The 22,870-nt window shown below is 46.8% G+C and overlaps 2 protein-coding genes across 2 annotated transcripts in view; one reads left to right on the top strand and one right to left on the bottom strand.

The window, feature by feature from the left end:
- Positions 1-10,365, bottom strand: part of LOC147120900 (DNA-binding protein RFX6-like) — a 79,282-nt gene extending 68,917 nt beyond the window's left edge. The window contains 3 exon segments of the mRNA XM_085977296.1: positions 7,403-7,461; positions 7,463-7,558; positions 10,255-10,365. Of these exon segments, the coding sequence (XP_085833422.1) occupies positions 7,403-7,461; positions 7,463-7,558; positions 10,255-10,365 (266 nt within the window).
- Positions 10,366-20,533: 10,168 nt separating this feature from the next.
- Positions 20,534-22,870, top strand: part of arfgef3 (ARFGEF family member 3) — a 179,041-nt gene continuing 176,704 nt past the window's right edge. Inside the window, exon 1 of the mRNA XM_085979326.1 lies at positions 20,534-21,027. Within this exon, the coding sequence (XP_085835452.1) occupies positions 20,943-21,027 (85 nt within the window). The 5' untranslated portion in view covers positions 20,534-20,942. The remainder of the gene's footprint in view (positions 21,028-22,870) is intronic.

Here is a 22,870-nt window from a genome sequence, read left to right as displayed (position 1 = left end):
ATGCTGATTTGTTCTTTTAAATCAGTAAAAAGCCTGAGAACATCTGACAAGACAGCGTCATCTCCTTCAATCTGAGCAATTGCAGATGCTACTGGTGAGAGTAGTTTAAGGCTGCTAACCACTCTCTCCCAAAACACATCATCCAGCAGTATTTTCTTGATGGTGGTTTCCATATCCCCAGACTGGGATATTGCCATTTCTTGCAGCGACTCCTTACCCTCCAGAAGGCTGTTGTACATTATGACAACACCACCCCATCTAGTGTTGTTGGGCAGCTTCAGTGTGGTGTTCTTGTTCTTTGTCATTTGCTTGGAGTTGTAGGTTGCTGCAACTACCTGTTTTCCCCTGACATACTTAACAACTTGCTTGGCTCTCTTGTACAGTGCTTCCATGGTTCTCAAACCCATGATGTCCTTGAGGAGCAGGTTAAGCCCATGAGCTGCACACCCAATAGACGTAATATGAGGGTAGGCCTCCTCCACTTGAGCCCAAGCAGCCTTCATATTCGCAGCATTGTCAGTAACTACTGCAAAGACCTTTTGTGATCGTTGATGACCGCTTTCAGCTCATCAGCAATGTATGTGCCTGTGTGTCTGTTGTCCTTCGTGTCTGTGCTCTTGAAGAACACTGGGAGAGGAGTGGAGACGATGTAGTTTATGATGCCCTCCCCTCGTACATTTGACCACCCATCTGAGATAACTGCACCACAGTCTGCCATCGTTATCGTTTCTTTGAGCTTTCCTTGGACTCTGTTATACTCAGCCTCCAGCAAATAAGTAGACAAAGCATGTCTGGTGGGAGGACAGTATGCAGGGCGAATAACATTGAAAAATCTCTTCCAGTACACATTGGCTGTGAGCATGAGGGGTGAGCCTGTTGCATATACAGCTCGAGCAAGGCACTCATCTGCATTCTTCTGGCTATGGTTATCCATTGTATCAAAGAACCTTCCAAGTGGGCCAGGAGTTGCTGATGATAAGGAGCCTGATGCTGAATGAGAACCATCATCTTCTTGAATGGAAGCAGAGGAACTCTGGGCTGACTGCTGTGAGCTTTGAGTGAAGTTGTTGCATGTGGATAAATGCTGCTGCATCTTTGTGGCATTCTTTACATATGGCTTTCTACAGTGTTTGCACATGTACACAGTCTTTCCATCTTTAATGCCTGGGGTAAAATGCTTCCACACATCCGACGGTAAACGTGGCATTGTTCTATGCAGAGAAATAAAGGGCATTCATCTCTGTGTCGAACTGCGGTCGATCAGCACGATTGCAACAGGGTGAGTACATTTTTGCTGATGCTCCATGTGATGGAAGCATGACCTGTACACACACGACGCTACATCACCAATAGTGTATTATTTTGTATATTTTAAATTGAAGGACAACAGAGTTCAACAAGTAACTGGTTTATTTGGTATAAAGTCTGATTTACTTACTGCATCATCACAACATCAGCAGAAAACAAAATGACTTCCCTCAGGACCCCTAACCTGGATCTTAAAAAAACTATAGCAGTCTTACAGATGCCTGCAGGCCAATCACAATTCGATATGCAAATATTACAAATAGAGGGAGCTAATCGCTCATCCACTCATCCAACCAATCAGGACACATTTGTTCACAGTCACACACAAAACTTGTAATTATTAAAACAAGCCAAGTAAGAAGATAAACATATATTGATTAAGAAATTCCTTAATAATTAAGATTCCATCTCTGTTAGTAATTTTAAGAGAGGACCTGTGGAAAAAAAAGAAAGAAATACAAAAAAAACAATATTATGCTAGCATGTGCTTTTTTGGGCAAAATTCCCAAAATACCCAAGCTAAACTTCCCGTGGAAAATTTCCGGAAATTTACCGGAAATTTACCGGAAACTTTCCACCCCTTTGCAACCCTAGCTCACACTAAACAATTTATTGGGGTTCAATTGATTTAAAACCCTGAGACTTTACACCTGAGCCACCTTTTCTCCAATGTAGCCATGGAAGAACCTTATTCGCCTTGAACTTTCTGTGTAGATAAGTATGATAGTGCAAGATCTAGGTCAAACCTTGAAGCCATAGGGCTGACTTTCCCACGGTGGTAGCAGGCGCGATCGGTGGTGGGTCGGGTGGGAAAGTTGTTTTTTTTTGACAGCGGGTCGGGAACTCGCTGTCAACTCGCTCCCACGCGTCATTCCCCCAAGCGTGTCTGTCATCGCGGAGCCGACCCGACTGGCAGCGGCGGGCGACCCAATTGAAATCATTATGCGGTACCTTACAGGCACTTAAGAGCCTTTTCCCCCCTGACTTTTTTAATTTCCCTGCGTGGCCACAGGATTCACACAGCTCGGGAACCACGCCTGTCAACCTGAGGCGTGAGTTCCATGGCCATTGCTCCAGCTGATGACGTGACAGCATGGAAAACAAACTGACATGAATCTTGTCATTCATGTGGAAATGACTTAGGAAATAATACTGGGCGGCCTGCTGGTGGCACTGTCCAGGGAGAGTATAAATACTCGGGCATGGGCCCAGCTTGCTCAGGACATTCTTTAACAGGAACTAGTGAAGGACACAATTAGATCTCCATGTTGAAAAACAGTTGATTAAAGCTTTGTTTAACGCTTAGACCAAGTGCCTAGTAGTTTTCTTACGTCACAAACCAAAATAAAAACATGTTGATTACATCAGCTAACAGATTGATGGAGATTCTGTTCTACTTGAAAAGTTACTGGTAAATGTTAATTTTTCACTGGTCATTCTCGGCTGTTGCCCTCCAACTGAACAGTAATTGCAGTGAATTGATCTGCACTATAAAAAATGACATATACCATTTGAATAAATGTTTGTGTTGTTTCTGGTCAGGTTTTTCTCACAGTATACTGGGATTGTCCAGTTACACATTAAATCGAGTCATCAACCGTAACAATTTTATTCTCATCACTCATTCCACTGGTTCAATTTGCATTCAGTCCCTGAATATGACTAATTTAATTTTTCAGTCTGAGACGTTAGGGTAAATTTCTGCAGAGGTTCCCTCACTTGTCCATTGTTAACTTCAACGGAAGAGCTACAGAAATCCCAGAAAAACATTGTAAGCACCCCTTACACTGTTTGTCAGGGATTCCGCAGTTGTTCCACTGAACTTGCCTAAGATTGTAAATCCACCCCTTTACAATTACATTTAAAATCTGCTTAATTTTATGTATTACCTATACACACATCTTTTATTTGTACCAGTTACTGATACAAAGGTCTATCGATTTGTGACTAAAGCGCCAATAACTTCCCAATTAATGTACTTTTTAAATTATGTTCTTGATCATATTTGTAGATGGAGTCACATTACTTAACGATCATTTTATTTCAATATTTCTTTGTCACGCATCGATAACTTTTATTATATGATTGTACAGTAAAGAATCTGCACCCAATATGTTAGATTGAACGTAAAATTTAATGCGGCCAGGGTCCCTTTAAGGATCCCGGCTTAAAACGCGTCATGAATGACGCCACCAGACCCGCTCCATCTCACTGGGCCGGGTAACGCGCTGGGCGGGGCTTAATAGGCCCCATTAAGGTAAGTTCGTTTTCTACAGCGGGATGGAGCCAGCAGCGGGGTCGCGGCCTCCCCACGGACAACCGGCCGCACCGGACCCGCCCAGGTAGGCAAAATTCCAGCCATAATCTTTTTTGCTAGTTAGTTGCTGATAAAAAGATATATATACATATAAATTATGGAGATGCGGTTGTTTAATTTTGTTCATTACCATTCCAGGGTGGCTGACAGCTGGCTGTGAGTTTTTGGTGTCTCCGTGAAGGAAAGGGACTCTTGTTCAGATGCGGTGTACTCTGTAAAATAACAACAGGAGCGCTGTCAGGTTCCAATTTTCACAAGAAACTGTTTCCTCTCAATGCAATGGCCTCGGAGGGGGGTGCAACACAGATTCACCACAATGATACCGGGGCTTAAAAGGGTTAAATTATGCGGACAGGTTGATTATTGACCAGGAGTGGGGACCTTGGCTGATTTTCTCCCTCCCTGAGCCAGTGGTACTGAGGGCAATGCTACTTCCCCCTGCTGCCACCCAAGCCGAGAACAGCAAACCCAGCGCGGACCAGAGAGCCAACTAGGATCATCCCCGGTCTGTAAAGCTCATCCAGTCACAGCCAGAACCAGCGAAGCCATTGAGAGAGCCTTAAACTGTTTGTTAACAGGCGTAAGACCTCCTCCTCTCGGCATTGCCTTCTGATGGTGGGACACCTCTTCAGACTATATTGGCCCAGAAATTCGGGTCGGAGGCTTCCCGCAGGTGCAAGCCCCCGACCTGCACTTACCTAGCGCGCTGGCTGTTGAGCTGTGGGCCCGCGTGGGATTCCGATCCTGGGCCTCCTCCAACTGCCGGCGCGCAGTCCTTGCGTATCCCAGGGGCGCAGTTAGTTCGAAGCGTCCCCTGGGATCACGTGGGCCATGGAGAGCCAATCATAGCAGGGAATCTCTATTCATAGATTTGACCTGTCAAATCCATGAATAGAGTTCAGCCCCAAAATATAACTAAAACTTCAAATAAATTTTTCAAAAAGTCACATTTTAAAAATAACTATAAATTACATAAAATAACTATTTTAAACAATAATTTAAATTTTTGAAAAATTAATTGCAGTTTCTAACGGGGCTAAAAATAAACTTACTTTTCTTTAAAGTATTTAAAAATAATAAAGCTGTGGAAAAAATGTTTTAATTTTACTTAATTCACCACTTACCTTGTTAAAAGCAGACCTTGCGACTGCTTTTTAAAAGTGTAGCTCCTGGAGACTTACCCTCCTGAAGAAACCTGCAAAAAAAACGGAAGTTCCTGGCGTGCGCGCTGCCTCTCCGGCGCACGCGTTCGACCTGTGAACCCCTTCCTTTAAGGGAACGGAAGTTCCGGTTTCCCGCGCATGCGCAGTGCATGCGCGAAACCGGCACTTTCGTTGGGCCTACGCGTGAGTACCCAGCGCGTACTCACCCGTGGGGACCCGAATTTCTGGCCCATTGTGTTTTGAGATCAAGGACACATCATGGACATCATGGATGTGTTTGCCGTGGCTCAGTGGGTAGCACTCTCGCCTCTGAGTCAGAAGGTTGTGGTTTCAAAGAACCATAGAATAGTATTGAAGATTGAGGGGGTGAGCCGATCGAGCTGTATAAAATGATTAAAGGATTCGATAGGGTTGATACAGAGAAACTATTTCATCTTGGAAGGGGAACTCCAGAACAAGAGGACCTAATCTTAAAATTAGTGCCAGGTCTGAGGAGTGAAATCAGGAAGCACTTCTTCACACAGAGGGCAGTAGAAATCAGGAACTCTCTCCCCCCAAAAGGCTGTGGATCAATTGAAACTTTCAAGACCGAGATCGATAAATTTTGGTTGTGTATGGGCGTCAAGGGACATGGGGCAATGTAGCGTTAGCAGACTCAAGTTATACTGCTGGCTACACACTGTGCGCCGGCCAGGCAAAATGGAGATCCGTGCACAGCCGCTTGCACACAGAGCAGAGATCTCCTCACCAGCATCCGAACACACCTGTTCACTTTTAATTTCAGCAAAGTGATGATGACATAGTCTACACTGAAAAAGTTAATTTTTTTAAATTAAGCTTGAAGAGTTGCACGAGTGGGGAGAAAGGAAGAGAAAGAAACTGCCAGGAGCAGAAATAAAAATAGAAAATGTTTTTACATAGGATATACAGCACAGAAACAGGCCATTCAGCCCAACCAGTCCATGCCGGTGTTTATGCTCCACTCGAGCCTCCTCCCGTCTTTCCCCACCTAACTCTATCAGCGTAACCCTCGATTCCCTTCTCCCTCATATGCTTTTCTAACCGCCCCCTAAATGCCTCTGTACTATTCGCCTCAACCACTCCCTGTGGTAGCGAGTTCCACATTCTCACCACTCTCTGGGTAAAGAAGTTTCTTCTGAATTCCCTATTGGATTTCTTGGTGACTATCTTATATTGATGGCCTCTAGTTATGCTCTTCCCCACAAGTGGAAACATTCTCTCTGTATCCACTCTATCAAAACCTTTCATAATTTTAAAGACCTCTATTAGGTCACCCCTCAGCCTTCTCTTTTCAAGAGAAAAGAGACCCAGCCTGTTCATCCTTTCCTGATAGATGTAACCTTGTATTTCTGGTATCATCTTTGTAAATCTTCTCTGCACCCTCTCCAGTGCCTCTATATCCCTTTTTATAATATGGCGACCAGAACTGTACACAGTACTCCAAGTGTGGTCTAACCAAGGTTCGATACAAGTTTAGTATAACTTCACTACTCTTCAATTCTATCGCTCTAGAAATAAACCCTAGTGCTTGGTTTGCTTTTTCTATGGCCTTGTTAACCTGTGTCGATACTTTTAGTGATTTGTGTATTTGTACTCCTAGATCCCTTTGTTCCGCTACCTCATTTAGATTCTTATTTTCCAAGTAATATGTGACCTCTCTATTTTTCTTACCAAAATGTAATACCTGACATTTATCCGTGTTGAATTTCATTTGCCAATTATATGCCCATTCTGCAAGTTTATTAATGTCTTCTTAGGACTGAGATGAGAAGAAATTTCTTCACTCAGAGGGTGGTGAATCTTTGGAATTCTCTACCCCAGAGGACGGGGGAGGCTCAGTCATTGGGTATATTCAGGACACAGATCGATAGATTTTTGGATATTAAGGGAATTAAGGGATATGGGGATAGTGCAGGAAAGTGGAGATGATGTAGAAGATCAGCCATGATCTCGTTGAATGGCGGAGCAGGCTCGAGGGGCCGAATGGCCTCCTCCTCCTCCTGCTCCTATATCTTATGTTCTTGTAACTTGTTGCAGTCCTCCTCAGTATTGGCCCCCCCCCCCAATTTGGTGTCGTCCGTAATTGTGTTTTTGATTCCAAGGTCTAAATCGTTAATATAAATTGTGAACAACAGTGGTCCCAGCACATGTTAAAAATACAAAGATCCGTCAACACCTAAAAAAAGAAAAAGGTAGATTAACTTCTCAGGTGTCGACTCCTTGTCAGAGCAGGTCCTCTCTGGACCATCTTTTAAAACTTCACTTTACACTGTTATGCTGAATTCAATGTAAAACCACAACAATGTCTCTCTATTTCTTTACGTTATTCGCGCCTTCCCTTACTTAATTCAATTCCAATGACTTCACACCCCAATTACACCACACGATTTCTGCCAATGCAAAGGGGAAACCCACTTCACATCACTGCCTACCATGTAGGGTCATCGGTCGATCAGTCAGCGTTTTCTCAGCCCTCAACCCTTAATAGCATTACACTTAAAACAGAAAACCATGCCAGGCGTTAACATGGGATGGTTCTGATGTTTGCTGACAGAAACATTTCGGTGCTGCTCTTAGGTACGAGACACCTTACCCGACCAGCCAGTCTGCATGTTGTAGGACATCCGTCTGTCTGGTGTATCGTGTGGGAGCCTCGGAGAAGGTGCTGGAACTTAAGTGAAACACGATTGCTTCTCGGGTAACTAGAGCACTGGGACAGAAACCCCAGGAAAATATCACTGTAAATCAGCTAGCCCCAGTGTGCATTCATTTCCACGGACAAGGTTCCTCATCGCATTTATACTACATTCTGCTACCTGCCTCAAAGAGACATTTCTGGGAATAATAGGACAGGACGGGAAAGGCTCATATCTTTGGCTGCGGATAGGGAGGGAGGGGGAGGAGGCATGTGACACATCAGGATAACAATATTATCCAATATACACTCGATGCAGTGTTAGATGAGTGACATTTAATCCTCCTTCCGAGGCGTCCGTGCCCACTCTGTGACCTGGGCTGGTTAAACATTTAACCAGACAGTGAAAGGTGTTTGTGTTTGACACTGAGGAGTACACCCAGGCCTCCTCTCAATAAAACCTTTTGATGTGGTTGCCAATCTCGTTTATTGAACTATTTCCAAAAACCTTTTCTATAAGAAATAAATTGTGGCTCCCTTCTCTCTCCCTCTCCCCCTTCTCTCGCTCTCTTCTCTCGCTCTTTCTTCTCTCTTCCTTCTCTCTCTCATCCTTCTCTCTCCCTCTCCCTTCTCTCGCTCCCTTCTCTCACACTTTTCTCTGTCTCTTTCTTCTCTCTCTCATCCTTCTCTCTTCTCTCTCCCTGCTCCCTTCTCTGCCTTCCTTCTCTCAGTTCTCTCTCTTCCTTTCTGTTTTCCTTCTCTCACTTCTCTCACTCACTCCCTTCTCTCTCTCTCTTTTACCTTTCTCTCTCTCTCTCTCTCTATCTCTCTCTCACATATATAGTTTAATTTTTGCTTTAACACAGTGTGTGTTTGGTAACAGCCATGACCACGATATTTCATGTTTAATTACTGCCTCTTTTAGGACGATAGGGTGAAAAATTGGCAGCTAAATAACCATTTGTTTTTATAATAAAGGGCTGAGGTCAGAGTTTACAATGCAAACAACAACTTGTATTTATGTAGCGCCTTTAACGTAGTAAAACGTCCCAAGGCGTTGCACAGGAGTATTTTAAGACAAAAAATTTGACACCGATCCACAAGGATAAATTAAGGCAGGTGGCCAAAAGCTTGGTCAAAGAGGTAGGTTTTAAGGAGCGTCTTAAAGGAGGAGAGAGAGGCAGCGAGGCGGACAGGTTTAGGCAGGGAATTCCAGAGCTTAGAGTCTAGGCAACAGAAGGCAAACAGTATTCTACAAAGTGTGGGGTGCGATTGGAGGCTACTTGAAGCAGGTCAAAGACAAATGAATAGCAGCTTCAGAGTTTCAAAGTGATCTTTATTTGCTCCCGGTTTCTCAGTCTATTTCTCAGTACAATTTAGAGCATTCTCCTTTGGTATTGTTGGGTACTTTGCCCACTTGCAAAGGTGGCGCAATTTCCAGAATTGTCGCACTTTCTCAAACTGATGGCCCCTTAATTGAAACTGAAAGTGACACAAAATCTAGCAGAATTACCTCATTGGAAAATACTTAATGCATATGAAAAAATAAAGCTTTATCAATAAATCTATAAACACATATTTGCATGTTAGCTGTGGCGCAGTGGGCAGCACTCTCGCCTCAGGTCAGAAGGTTGTGGGTTCAAGTCCCACGCCATGAGACTCGAGCACAAAAATCCAGGCTGACACTCCAGTGCAGTGCTGAGGGAGTGCGGCACTGTCGGAGGTGCTGTCTTTCAGATGAGACGTTAAACTGAGGCCCCGTCTGCCCCCTCAGGTGGACGTAAAAGATCCCACGGCACTATTGCAAAGAAGGGCAAGGGAGTTCTGGACAATATTTATCCCTCAACCAACATCACTTAAAAGAAAAACAGCTCGTCTGGTCATTATCACATTGCTGTGCGCAAATTGGCTGCTGTGATTTCCTACATTACAACAGTGACTACACTTCAAAAAGTACTTAATTGGCTGTAAAGCACTTTGGGACATCCTAAGGTTGTGCAAGGCGCTATATAAATGCAAATCTTTCTTTAAGAAAAGAACATAAGAATTAGGAGCAGGAGTAGGCCATTTGGCTCCTCGAGCCTGCTCCACCATTCAATAAGATCATGGCTGATCTTCTACCTCATCTCCACTTTCCTGCACTATCCCCATATCCCTTGATTCCCTTAATATCCAAAAATCTATCGATCTCTGTCCTGAATGTACTCAATGACTGAGCCTTTGTACAATCATACCTTTTGTCATTTAATCTCTCCTACCTTCCACCCTATCACAGACCTTCCCTTTGTTCTTTCCTCCCTTTCCCCGCCCCTGCACTTGCTTAAACCAGTAACTTTGTAGTAAATCTGTAATTTTTTCCAGTTCTGACGAAGGGTCATCGACCTGAAACGTTAACTCTGTTTCTCTCTCCACAGATGCTGCCTGACCTGCTGAGTGTCTCCAGCATTTTCTGTTTTTATTACAAAGGATATGGGGATCGGGCGGGAAAGTGGATTTGAGGCCGAAGATCAGCCAGGATCTTACTGAATGGCGGAGCAGGCTCGAGGGGCCGTATGGCCGGCTCCTGCTCCTAATTCTTATATTCTTAACACTTTGAAATATAGCGGAAGACACCATTCTGCCCTTTTCATTGGGGTGGGGTGGGTGGGTTGGTGTTGTGGCGTCTGAAAGTCAGACTGAAGTTACGGGCTGGGGAACCATTCCACTGCTTCAATGAGCAAAGCAAATATACGGGCTGGATGAAAGGATTAAACTTCAAAGATGCATGTTATCACTGTCTGGGATAATTCTGTGTCTGAACTTTCACAAACCTTTACATACATCACTGAGCTTATCTGTGTGACTGAGTGCTTCAAGCAAATGTTCCGAACCAAACACTTAGCACATATCTCATAAAGTCTTTGAAGGTAAATGGTCCTCATAGCTGCGGAAAAGGCTGATTTTTCCTGCCCCATTGTTCTGCCAATATCCAAACATAACGATATAATTCACATTGAGAAGCTTCTTTTTTTTAACTGTAACTGATGTGAGGGTAAATTAATCGATCCTGCTTTCACAATGGGGAGCTGCGTTCGAAGGGGAAAAAGAAAGACTTCTATTTATACAGTGCTTTTCACAACCTCAGGATGTCCCAAAGCACTTTACAGCCGATGAAGTACTTTTGTAGGAAACACGGCAGCCAATTTGTGCACAGCAAGGTCCCGCAATGTGATAGTGACCAGAGAATCCGTTTTAATGATGTCGGTTGCGGTATAAATATTGGCCAGGACACCGGGGAGAACTCCCCTGCTCTTCTTCGAAATAGTGCCATCAAAATAATTGCTTACATCCACCTATTAGGGCAGACGGGGCCTCGGCTTGACATCTCACCCCAAAGACACCTCCAACAGTGCAGCACTCCACTGAATTGTCAGCCTAGAATTTTTGCGCTCAAGCTTCTAGGGTGGGATTTAAACCCACAACCTTCTGGCTTAGAAGCAAGAGTGCTACCCACTGAGCCACAGCTGAGGTCTAGGAGCCCAGCTCAGAGATAGACTGATAACACTGTATCACCGATTCTCTGCCTCACTCTCCCTAAGAGTATGGCTCCCCACTGGGGGTGTGGAATTAACTCCTTTACCCACTGATGTTGCCACAGTCTTTACAGGGCACTGAAGAGAGTGGACACCGAGTGGCGAGGGGTAAAAAGGAAGAGAATCGGGGGTGGGGGGGTGAAAGCAGTGTCGAAGGTGGGGATCTTTGAAGGCAAGATGGGAAATGGCAATGTGGAAATGCTGAGGGAGGGTGTTCACAAGGGCCAGAGGGTACTGCACCTGAAGAAGCAGTTTTTTTAATTTGTTACTGGGATGTGGGCATCGCTGGCAACACCAGCATTTATTGCCCATCCCTAATTGCCCTTGAGAAGGTGCTGGTGAGCCACCTTCTTGAACCACTGCAGTCCGTGTGGTGAAGGTACTCCCACAGTGCTGTTAGGGAGTGAGATTTTGACACAGCGACAATGAAGGATCGGTGATATATTTTCAAGTCAGGATGGTGTGTGACTTGGAGGGGAACTTGGAGGTGGTGATCGTCCCATGCGCCTGCTGCCCTTGTCCTTCTAGGTGGTAGAGGTTGTGGGTTTGGGAGGTGCTGCCGAAGAAGCCTTGGCAAATTGCTGCAGTGCATCTTGTGGATGGTACACACTGCAGCCACGGTGCACCGGTGGTGGAGGGAGTGAATGTTTAAGGTGGTGGATGGGACGCCAATCAAGCAGGCTGCTTTGTTCTGGATGGTGTCGAGCCTCTTGAGTGCTGTTGGATGGTGGAGTGCAGGGAATGAGAAGTAGGCTGGTATTGAAGTGTGTGCGCAGGAGCATAAGGCTGGAGTAGGTCTCGCAGGGAAGGGAAAGCATACCTTTGGAGGGGTTTGAGGGTGAGAAGAGCAACCTTCAAATCGCTCGGAAGGGCGAGCTATGTGTTTCTAGGAGCAAAGGAGCACAACCCAAGGAGGCTGTTTGGTGCATCAAAGGTACGAGTCATTCATTAGGTGCTGGGTTACTCTCTGTTGGTGATTTATCCAGTTCTTATGAAGCTGTGTTGGGAGCGTTCTGACACCAGTCTGTGGCTGATGTGCAGAGCTCCAGGCAGCTCCAGTGACTTCCCTGCTTGCTCAGGGTGTTGTTCGCAGCTTTACAAACATGGCAATTGTTTCATTTATAATCAAAGAGACTCCAGCACACAAAAATGACATTTGACCCAGTACAACTTGCACATGACCTGGCGTCTCCCATTACAAGCACACATTTGCTGAGAAGGAAAGGCCAGATCATGTCATGCTTTGAAATGAAAACAGAAAACGCTGGATACACACGAGAGGTCAATCAACAACAATGGCTGGCATTTATGATAGAGGGGCGTCACAGAGAGGTTTATACAAAGGGGGGAGTGGGACGTCGAACAGGAGGCGGGAAGGGTCGGGGGGGTGGAACTGAATGCTTGGTCGAAGAACTAGGTTTGTAAGAGGTAGAAAAAGAAGGGTTAATAGGGGATGACTTTCCGGCTACCTGCTCCTGAACCAGGAATGGACACCGGGAAATCGTGGCAAGCGTGTCTGCCATTGTCCGATGTGAGCTCCCGGTGGGCGAGGTGAATGCCAGGAGCGCTTGTCGGAACATTGACCATAAGGTTTTGGTTGCGGTCCCTCCCTCGCCTCATCGTTACATGTGACATATTCTCTGTATCGAGCCCTGGACGGGTTGTCCCGATCTCTCTATCTCCCCAGCAGCATCAGATCCATCTCCCATCAGAACTTTTCTAGATTTCAGCATGGGCCTACCCCCAGCCCAGGGTGGAGCCTTCCTCCCGACACTTTTCTCTTTCAGTTGCTGAGTGACATGATGTGTATTTGCAACATTTTTTGGTTTTACTTCAGATTTTTGCCATTTGCAGTTTTTGAAAATCTCGTATCATCATTGGTGACGAAAGTCCCATTCATTTCAATCGGATCAAAATCAGGCGGGCAATCTGCCCTGCAGCATAATTATCCACCACATCACCACCCACATCACCACATAATCACCCACATCACCACCCACATCACCCACATCATCACCCACATCACCACATCACCACCCACATCACCACATCATCACCCACATCACCACATCACCACCCACATCACCACATCACCACCCACATCACCACATCGCCACCCACATCACCACCCACATCACCACCCACATCACCACCCACATCACCACCCACATCACCACATCACCACCCACATCACCACCCACATCATCACCCACATCATCACCCACATCACCACCCACATCACCACCCACATCAACACCCACATCACCACCCACATCACCACATCACCACCCACATCACCACATCATCACCCACATCACCACATCATCACCCACATCACCCACATCATCACCCACATCACCACATCACCACCCACATCACCACATCATCACCCACATCACCCACATCATCACCCACATCACCACCCACATCACCACATCATCACCCACATCACCACCCACATCACCACATCATCACCCACATCACCACCCACATCACCCACATCATCACCCACATCACCACCCACATCACCACCCACATCACCACATCATCACCCACATCACCACCCACATCACCACCCACATCATCACATCATCACCACATCACCACCCACATCACCACCCACATCACCACATCATCACCCACATCACCACCCACATCACCACATCATCACACACATCACCACCCACATCAGCACCCACATCACCACATCATCACCCACATCACCACCCACATCACCACCCACATCACCACCCACATCACCACATCATCACCCACATCACCACCCACATCACCACCCACATCACCACATCACCACCCACATCACCACCCACATCACCATCCACATCACCACCCACATCACCACATCACCACCCACATCACCACCCACATCACCATCCACATCACCACCCACATCACCACCCACCTCACCATCCACATCACCACCCACATCACCACCCACATCACCACCCACCTCACCACTCACATCACCACCCACATCACCACCCACATCACCACCCACATCACCCACATCATCACCCACATCACCACCCACATCACCATCCACATCACCACCCACATCACCACTCACATCACCACCCACATCACCACCCTCTTCTTCTTAGGCAGTCCCTCGGAACCGAGGATGACTTGCTTCCATGTTAAAAATTAGTTCTCAGGTGACTGATGAGTCCAATGCGGGACCTACAGTCTTTGTCACAGGTGGGGTAGACGGTGGTTGAAGGGGCGGGTGGGTGGGGTGCTTGGGTTGACGTGCGCTCCTTCCGCTGTTTGCGCTTGGCTTCCGCTTGCTCCCGGCGAAGAGACTCGAGGTGTTCGGCGCCTTCCCGGATGCTTCTCCTCCACTTTGTGCGGTCTTGGGCCAGGGATTCCCAGATGTCGGTGGGAATGTTGCACATTTTCAAGGAGGCTTTGAGGGTGTCCTTGAAGAGTTTCCTCTGCCCACCTGGGGCTCTCTTGCCGTGTCGGAGCTCCGAGTAGGGCGCTTATTTTTGGAGTCTCATATCGGGCATGCGGACGATGTGACCCGTCCATCAGAACTGATCGAGCATGGTCAAAGCTTCGATGCTGGGGATGTTGGCCTGAGCGAGAACACTGACGTTGGTGCGCCTATCCTGCCAATGGATTTGCAGGATCTTGCGGAGGCAGTGTTGGTGGTACCTCTCCAGTGCTTTGAGGTGCCTGCTGTACATGGTCCATGTCTCTGAGGCATACAGGAGGGCGGTTATTACTACTGCTCTGTAGACCATGAGTTTGGTGCCGGGTTTGAGGTCCTGGTCTTCAAACACTCTCTTCCTCAGGTGACCGAAGGCTGCACTGGCACACTGAAGGCGGTGTTGGACTTCATCATTGACGTCTGCCCTTGTTGACAGTAGGCTCCCGAGGTATGGAAAGTGGTCCACGTTGTCCAAGACCTGGTCATGGATTTTGATAATCGGGGGGCAGTACTGTGTGGCAGGGGCAGGTTGGTAGAGGAACTTTATCTTACGGATGTTTAGTGTAAGGCTCATGCTCTCGTATGCTTCGGTGAAGGTGTTAACGATGGTTTGGAGTTCGACCTCTGAGTGTGCACAGATGCAAGCGTCGTCTGCATACTGTAATTCGACGACAGAGGAAGGGACGACCTTGGATCTGGACTGGAGGCGACAGAGGTTGAACAGTTTCCCGTTTGTTCTGTAAATTAGCTCCACTCCAGCGGGGAGCTTACTGAGGGTGAGATGGAGCATTGCCACAGGAAGATCGAGAAGTGCGTTGGTGCGATGACACAGCCTTGCTTGACCCCAGTCCGTACATGAATTGGGTCTGTGGTGGAACCATTGGTCAGGATCACGGCTTGCATGTCGTCGTGAAGCAGGCGGAGGATGGTGACAAACTTTTGAGGGCAGCCGAATTTGAGGAGGACACTTCATAATCCCTCACGGTTGACAGTGTCAAAGGCCTTTGTGAGGTCAAAGGAGGCCATGTTCAGCGGATGGCACCATTCCCTGCATTTCTCTTGTAATTGGCGCGCGGTGAATATCATGTCCATTGTGCCCCTTAGTGGGCGGAATCTGCATTGCGACTCTGGGAGGAGCTCTTCAGCCACTGGAAGAAGGCGATTGAGGAGGATTCTTGCAATGACTTTCCCTGTGGCAGACAGCAGGGAAACTCCTCTATAATTACCGCAACCACGACGTGCGTGGATTCTTTAGCGCACTCAAGACCGCCTACGGTCCAAGCACCCAAGGTCCTACCCCAGTGCGGGCCAAGAACGGAGAGGTACTCATGTGGGCACCACACTTTAGGAAAGGTGTCAAGGCCTTGGAGAGGGTGCACAGGAGATTTACCAGAATGGTACCAGGGATGAGGGACTTCAGTTATGTGGCGACACTGGAGAAGCTGGGGTTGCTCTCCTTAGAACAGAGAATGTTCAGGGGAGATTTAATAGAGGTGTTCAAAATCATGAGGGGTTTTGATAGAGTAGATAGGGAGAAACTGATTCCACTGGTGGGAGGGTTGGTAACCAGAGGATTCAGATTCAAGATCATTGGCAAAAAATCCAGGTGGGAGATGAGGAGAATTTACACAGTCAGTTGTTGTGATCTGGAAGGCGCTGCCTGAAAGGGCAGTGGAAGTTTGCAGATGACACAAAGCTGGGTGGGTGTGTGTGCTGTGAGGAGGATGCAGAGAAACTCCAGTATGATTTGGACAGGTTGGGTGATTGGGCAGGTGCATGGCAGATGCAGTATAATGTGGATAAATGCGAGGTTATCCACTTTGGTGGCAAAAACAGGAAGGCAGATTATCATCTGAATGGCAATAGATTGGGAGAAGGGGAAGTGCAACGAGACCTGGGTGTTCTTGTGCACCAGTCGCTGAAGGTAAGCGTGCAGGTGCAGCAGGCGGTTAAGAAGGCAAATGGTATGCTGGCCTTCGTAGCGAGAGGGTTCGAGTGCAGAAGCAAGGATGTCTTGCTGCAGTTGTACAGGGCCTTGGTGAGACCGCACCTTGAGTATTGTGTGCAGTTTTGGTCGCCTTATCTGAGGAAGGATGTTCTTGCCATGGAGGGAGTGCAGCGAAGATTCACCAGACTGATATCTGGGATGGCAGGAATGACGTATGAGGAGAGATTGGGTCGATTAGGCTTATACTCGCTGGAGTTTAGAAGAATGAGAGGGGATCTCATTGAAATGTATAAAATTCTAACAGGACTAGACAGACTAGATGCAGGAAGGCTGTTCCCGATGGTGGGGAGTCCAGAACCAGGGGTCACAGTCTAAGGATAAAGGGTAAGCCATTTAGGACTGAGATGAGGAGGAATTTCTTCACCCAGAGAGTGGTGAACCTGTGGAATTCTCTACCACAGAAGACAGTTGAGGCCAATTCATTAAATATATTCAAGAAGGAGTTGGATATATTACTTAAGGCTAAAGGGATCAAGGGATATGGGGAGAAGGCAGGGACAGGGTACAGAATTTGGATGATCAGCCATGATCTCACTGAATAGCGGAGCAGGCTCAAGGGGCTGAATGGCCTACTCCTGCTCCTATCTTCTATGTTTCTATGTAAGCAGATTCAATAGTAACTTTCAAAAGGGATTTGGATACTTGAAAAGGAGAAATTTGCAGGGCTATGGGGAAAGAGCAGGGAATGGGACTAATTGGGCAGCTCTATCAAAGAGCCGGCACAGGCACGATGGACCGAATGGCCTCCTTCTGTGCTGTAAGATTCTATAGGCAGTGGTATGGTAAATGTCACTCAGAATTCAGTGCTGAATTGCCTCGAGTCTCAGCCTAGATGCTGTGTCGAGGTCTCTGGAGTGGGACTACTAACTGAGCCAAGGCTGACTCTTATTTAGTAATAACTAAAAATAAGGAAGCCCGCAGACTAAAATTCAGCTGGAACAATAAGAGGAGTTCCATTTATGTTTTTTTTCAGTTTAAAATTTCTCATTACATCAAAGTCTTTATTACTTGACCATTTGGATTGTTTAAAAAAATTCTGCCTGAGGTCATGCTAGTGCTGGGGAATCGACCCCATTTCATTGCACCCAGAATCAGGATCAGGTCAGGTACAGCCCAGGCGTGCGCGGAGTAAAGCTACCGTTGCTCTCCCCAGTCTCAGAAGAGCATCTGCTAAATAACTAGTGTGGCTTTTTTCCCCCCATTTCCCACACTAGCCATCCTATGGTTTCCCTGAGTGAGATGAACAATTAGTGCCAAATTAGTGCAGCGCTGAGGGAATGCTGCACTGTCGGAGGTGCCGCCTTTCGGGCGAGACTTTAAACCGAGGTCCCGTCTGCCCTCTCAGGTGGACTTAAGAGATCCCAGGGCGCGATTTCGAAAAAGAGCAGGGGGAAGTTCTCCCCGATGTCCTGGGCCAATATTTATCCCTCAATCAACATCACTAAAAAACAGATTATCTGGTCATTATCACATTGCTGTCTGTGGGAGCTTGCTGTGCACAAATTGGCTGCCGCTTTTCCTACATTACAACAGTGACTACACTTCTAAAAGGACCTCCAGTACTAAGGAGCTGTGTAATGCATGTGCACAGGTAACCCTCTGCACCCTGTAAGTTCTTTAACTGATCTGTGCCGTTTTCTAATCATAAACCTGTCTGTCCAACTCACACTCACTTACACACACTCAGCTGACGGCTGTGATTCCTGACAACGGGCGAATGACGATGCAAAAACCAGGAAGCTAAAGAAAAATTGACGGGATCTGCAAAGTGAGAACGAAAACCAGATCGGGATTCCCCCGGGATCGGATTCCACCCTCAGCCAGGCGCCAACACCGCCACCGGGATGGGATGGACTGGTGGGATCAATTGCATTCCCCTTGATGTAAATCGGTAAAATGAGTCTAGGGACTATATTTTCAACATTTATAAGCGAAGCTGATAATGAATCGCTCAAGTGCATTTACTCTTACCAATATTTATCGCTCCATTAACACCAAAAAAAACAGATTTTCTGGTCATTATCACATTGCTGTTTGTGGGAGCTTGCCATGTGCAAAAATTGGCTGCCGCGTTTCCTACATTACATTGGATTACATCGGATATACGGCACAGACACAGGCCATTCGGCCCAACCAGTCCATGCCGGCGTTTATGCTCCACTCGAGCCTCCTCCCGTCTTTCCTCATCTAAATCTATCAGCATAACCTTCTATTCCCTTCTCCCCCATATGTTTGTCCAGCCTCTCCTTAAATGCATCCATACTATTCGCTTCAACCACTCCCTGTGGTAGCAAATTCATTGCAACAGTGACTACACTTCAAAAAGTACTTCATTGGCTGTAAAGCGCGTTGGAACATCCAGTGGTTGTGAAAGGCATGATATAAATGCAAGTCTTTCTTTCTTACCCCTCTCTGACTGTCTGCAAAGTCTGATCATGTAATTCTCACATTAACTTTAATTAGTATGAAGTCCATAACATTGTATATATTTTTAAAATTGAACTGCAATCCACATTATGAGAGATTTTACGTGGTTTTCATTCAGCAGTCAGAATCTGTTGTAATATTAAACATTCAAACTACATGAACTGGGTTTCTGGCCTTGATAACAACACTGTGTGATATTAACCTACAAATGAGATGCATTCACATGAAAAGGAGTAACTGGTTTATTTTCTTTGGGTTGAGGCCTCTGTTAAAATAATGGCCTTCGTGTAAATGCATTTGCAGGCTAATATCACACAATGTCAATTCAAATATCTGCAGTCTTTAGACATTAAACCGAGGCCCCGTCTGCTCTCTCAGGTGGACGTAAAAGATCCCACGGCGCTATTTTCGAAGAAGAGCAGGGGAGTTTTCCCCGGTGTCCCAGACAATTTTTATCCCTCAACCAACATCACTAAAAAAACAGATTATATGGTCATTATCACATTGTGGGCTGCGGGGAGAGCACATGGGTCTAATTAAATATCTCTTTCAAAGAGCCAGCACTGACATGATGGGCTGAATGGTCTCCTCCTATTCTGTAAACATCTATTAAAATATTAGGATATACCTCTGCTTTGAGAAGCCACACATTTATTTTAATGGTGTTCTATAGTTATTGCTGCAATAAATGTCAATTTATTGGCCACACTGTCTGCAGATGTTTTTGCTCTGACTCTCTGCTGCAGATGTTTTTGCTCTGACTCTCTCTGCTGCAGATGTTTTGCTCTGACTCTCTGCTGCAGATGTTTTGCTCTGACTCTCTGCTGCAGATGTTTTGCTCTGACTCTCTGCAGGTGTTTTTGCTCTGACTCTCTGCTGCAGATGTTTTGCTCTGACTCTCTCTGCTGCAGATGTTTTGCTCTGACTCTCTCTGCTGCAGATGTTTTGCTCTGGCTCGCTGCTGCAGATGTTTTGCTCTGACTCTCTCTGCTGCAGATGTTTTGCTCTGGCTCTCTGCGGCAGATGTTTTGCTCTGACTTTCTCTGCTGCAGATGTTTTGCTCTGACTTTCTCTGCTGCAGATGTTTTGCTCTGACTTTCTCTGCTGCAGATGTTTTGCTCTGACTCTCTCTGCTGCAGATGTTTTTGCTCTGGCTCTCTCTGCAGATGTTTTTGCTCTGGCTCGCTCTGCTGCAGATGTTTTTGCTCTGGCTCTCTGCAGATGTTTTTGCTCTGGCTCTCTCTCTGCAGATGTTTTGCTCTGACTCTGCAGATGTTTTGCTCTGGCTCTCTGCTGCAGATGTTTTTGCTCTGACTCTCTGCAGGTGTTTTTGCTCTGACTCTCTGCAGGTGTTTTTGCTCTGACTCTCTCTGCAGCAGATGCTTTTTTCTCTGGCTCTCTCTGCTACACAATGTTTCCCCTCTGGCTCTCTCTGCTACACAATGTTTCCCCTCTGGCTCTCTCTGCTACACAATGTTTCCCCTCTGGCTCTCTCTGCTGCAGATGTGTGTGGGTTTTTTTCTCTCTCTCGCTCTGACTCTCTGCACCCCTCGGGGTCTGTCTCCTGCGCTCCGGTTCCAGGGTTTGGTGGATGTCAGGGATTACAGTGTGTGTGTTTATCCACCCACTCTGAGAAGGTGGTGATGAGAGTGGGCCTGGCAGCCGGCGCTATGCTCGACCGGGCTCGGGCACTGGGCGGCTGAGGAGCCCAGCGACCAGTGGGTGCATCAGCGCATTGACAGCGCTGCAGGAACTGCCTCTCACACCTCGTCCTAACCGCCTGCAAATCCCGCCTCTTCCCATTCTAGTTATTTATTTATCTGGTTTTTTTTGCTAAACAGAGAGACGTGTCCTTAGCTTCCTTCCATCGGGGGATTGGCCTGGTTTATTTCTTTCCCTCTGACTGACTGTCTCTCTCTGCTTGCACAGTGATGCAACGCCAGCGAACATCGTAACCTGCTTTATATCCTCGTTTAAAACACATATTTATCCTGCCCATTCCACCCCCACCCCTCCCGCCCGTTTTGAGGCGTAATAATGGATGAAATTTTGAAGAAGATTTCGAAGGAAGCGTCGGGGAATAAGTATAAGGCAATAAGGGACGCCTGCACCTTAGCATCTGGTAAGAAACAATCTCTCACCTTTCAGCCTCGTTTAGTGTCTTGCAAGCCACTTATTAATTTGTGTTTATATATACAGAGGGTGGACAGCCCAGTGGTGATTGGTGATGTGACTGTGTCTGGTTCTTAGGGGTTTTACATCATGGAATCGCACAGCACAGGAGGAGGCCATTCGGCCCATTGTGCCTGTCCCAGCTCTCTGAAAGAGCTCTCCAATTATTCCCACCCCCCCACGCCCTGCTCTTTCCCCACAGCCCTGCAACATTTTTTCCTTTTCAAGTATATTTTTGAAAATTACTATCAAACCTTCCTCTTTCAGGCGGTGTGGTCCAGATCTTATCAACTCGCTGCGTAAAAAAAAATGTCTCCTCATTCCCCCCTCTGGTTCTTATACCAATTATCTTAAATCTGTGACCTCTGGTCACTGATTCTCTCGCCTTATCTACTCATCAAAACCCTTCATAATTCTGAACACCTCTATTAAATCTCCTCTTAACCATCTCTGCTCTAAGGAGAGCAGTCCCAGCTTCTCCAGTCTCTCCACATAATCGAAGTCCCTCATCCCTGGTACCATTCTGGTAAATCTCCTCCGCACCCTCTCCAAGGCCTTGACATCCTTCCTAAAGTGCGGTGCCCAGAATTGGACACAGTACTCCAGCTGAGGCCTAACCAGTGATTTATAAAGGTTTAGCATAACTTCCTTGCTTTCGTACACTATGCCTCTATTTATAGAGCCAAGAGTCTCATTTGCTTTTTTAACAGCCTTATCAACTTAATCTTTGATTTAATTGTGAACATTAGATTGAAAGTTACCTAGGGTTTTTGGGGGGGTGTGGTTAGGTAGATAAATGCATGGCATGGTGCGGTACTGAGCCATACAGTGTGTAAGAACCCAGGTTCCACCTCTGTTCTTGGGATGAGAGGGCTGTCCTATGAGGAGAGATTGAGTGGATTGGGCCTATACTCTCTGGAGTTTAGAAGAATGAGAGGTGATCTCATTGAAACATATAAAATTCTGAGGGGGATTGACAGGGTAGATGCTGAGAGATTATTTCCCCTGGCTGCAGAGTCTAGAACTAAGGGGCATCGCCTCAGGATAAGGGGTCGGTCATTTATGACTGCGATGAGGAGCAATTTCTTCACTCAGAGGGTTGTGAATCTTTGGCATTCTCTACCTCAGAGGGCTGAGTCTTTGAGTATATTCAAGGCCGAGATCGATAGATTTTTGGACTCGAGGGGAATCAAGGGATATGGGGATCGGGGTGGGCAAATGGAGTTTAAAATCGAAGATCAGCCATGATCTTATTGAATGGCGGAGCAGGCTCGAGGGGCCGTATGGCCTACTCCTGCTCCTAATTCTTATGTTCTTATATTCTGTGCTGAGGTGGCTGATCGCAGCCGAGTCTGTGTGGTGTGACAGGGGGAGGCGGTCGGAGATCAGCCGCATGTACGTCTGGGCTGCCGAGAGGAGAATCCGGCCCCCTGCTTGCTGTCTAGTCCCACCCCTGTTGGAAAGCGCGTGCGTGGGGACGACGGGGCCAGGATAGGAGCGCGATGCCCCCTGCGGTCGAATTGCCCATCAGCACTCACCGTCAGAGCTCAGAGGTGAAAGATGGCCTCTTGGGAAAGGGGACCACAAGGCAGCCAGCACTCCCGAGAGTGTTGATCCCAGCGTGAGTCAGGAGAGGAGGAGAGAAAAAAGGGATAAAATTAACCGCAATAATCCTGACCCGTAAGATTGCACCCTGACGCAGGTGTATCATGGCCCCTGTATTGTTGCCCAGTTTGTAGCAGATGTTTATTTGGAGCAGGTTGCTCCCTGACGCTAAACAACAACAACTTGCA

The sequence above is a fragment of the Somniosus microcephalus genome, chromosome 3, assembly GCF_052327205.1.
Source record: "Somniosus microcephalus isolate GS21.2 chromosome 3, FLI_Smic_1.0, whole genome shotgun sequence".
NCBI classification, from domain to species: Eukaryota; Metazoa; Chordata; class Chondrichthyes; order Squaliformes; family Somniosidae; genus Somniosus; species Somniosus microcephalus.
This window is presented reverse-complemented; position numbering and strand designations above follow the sequence as displayed.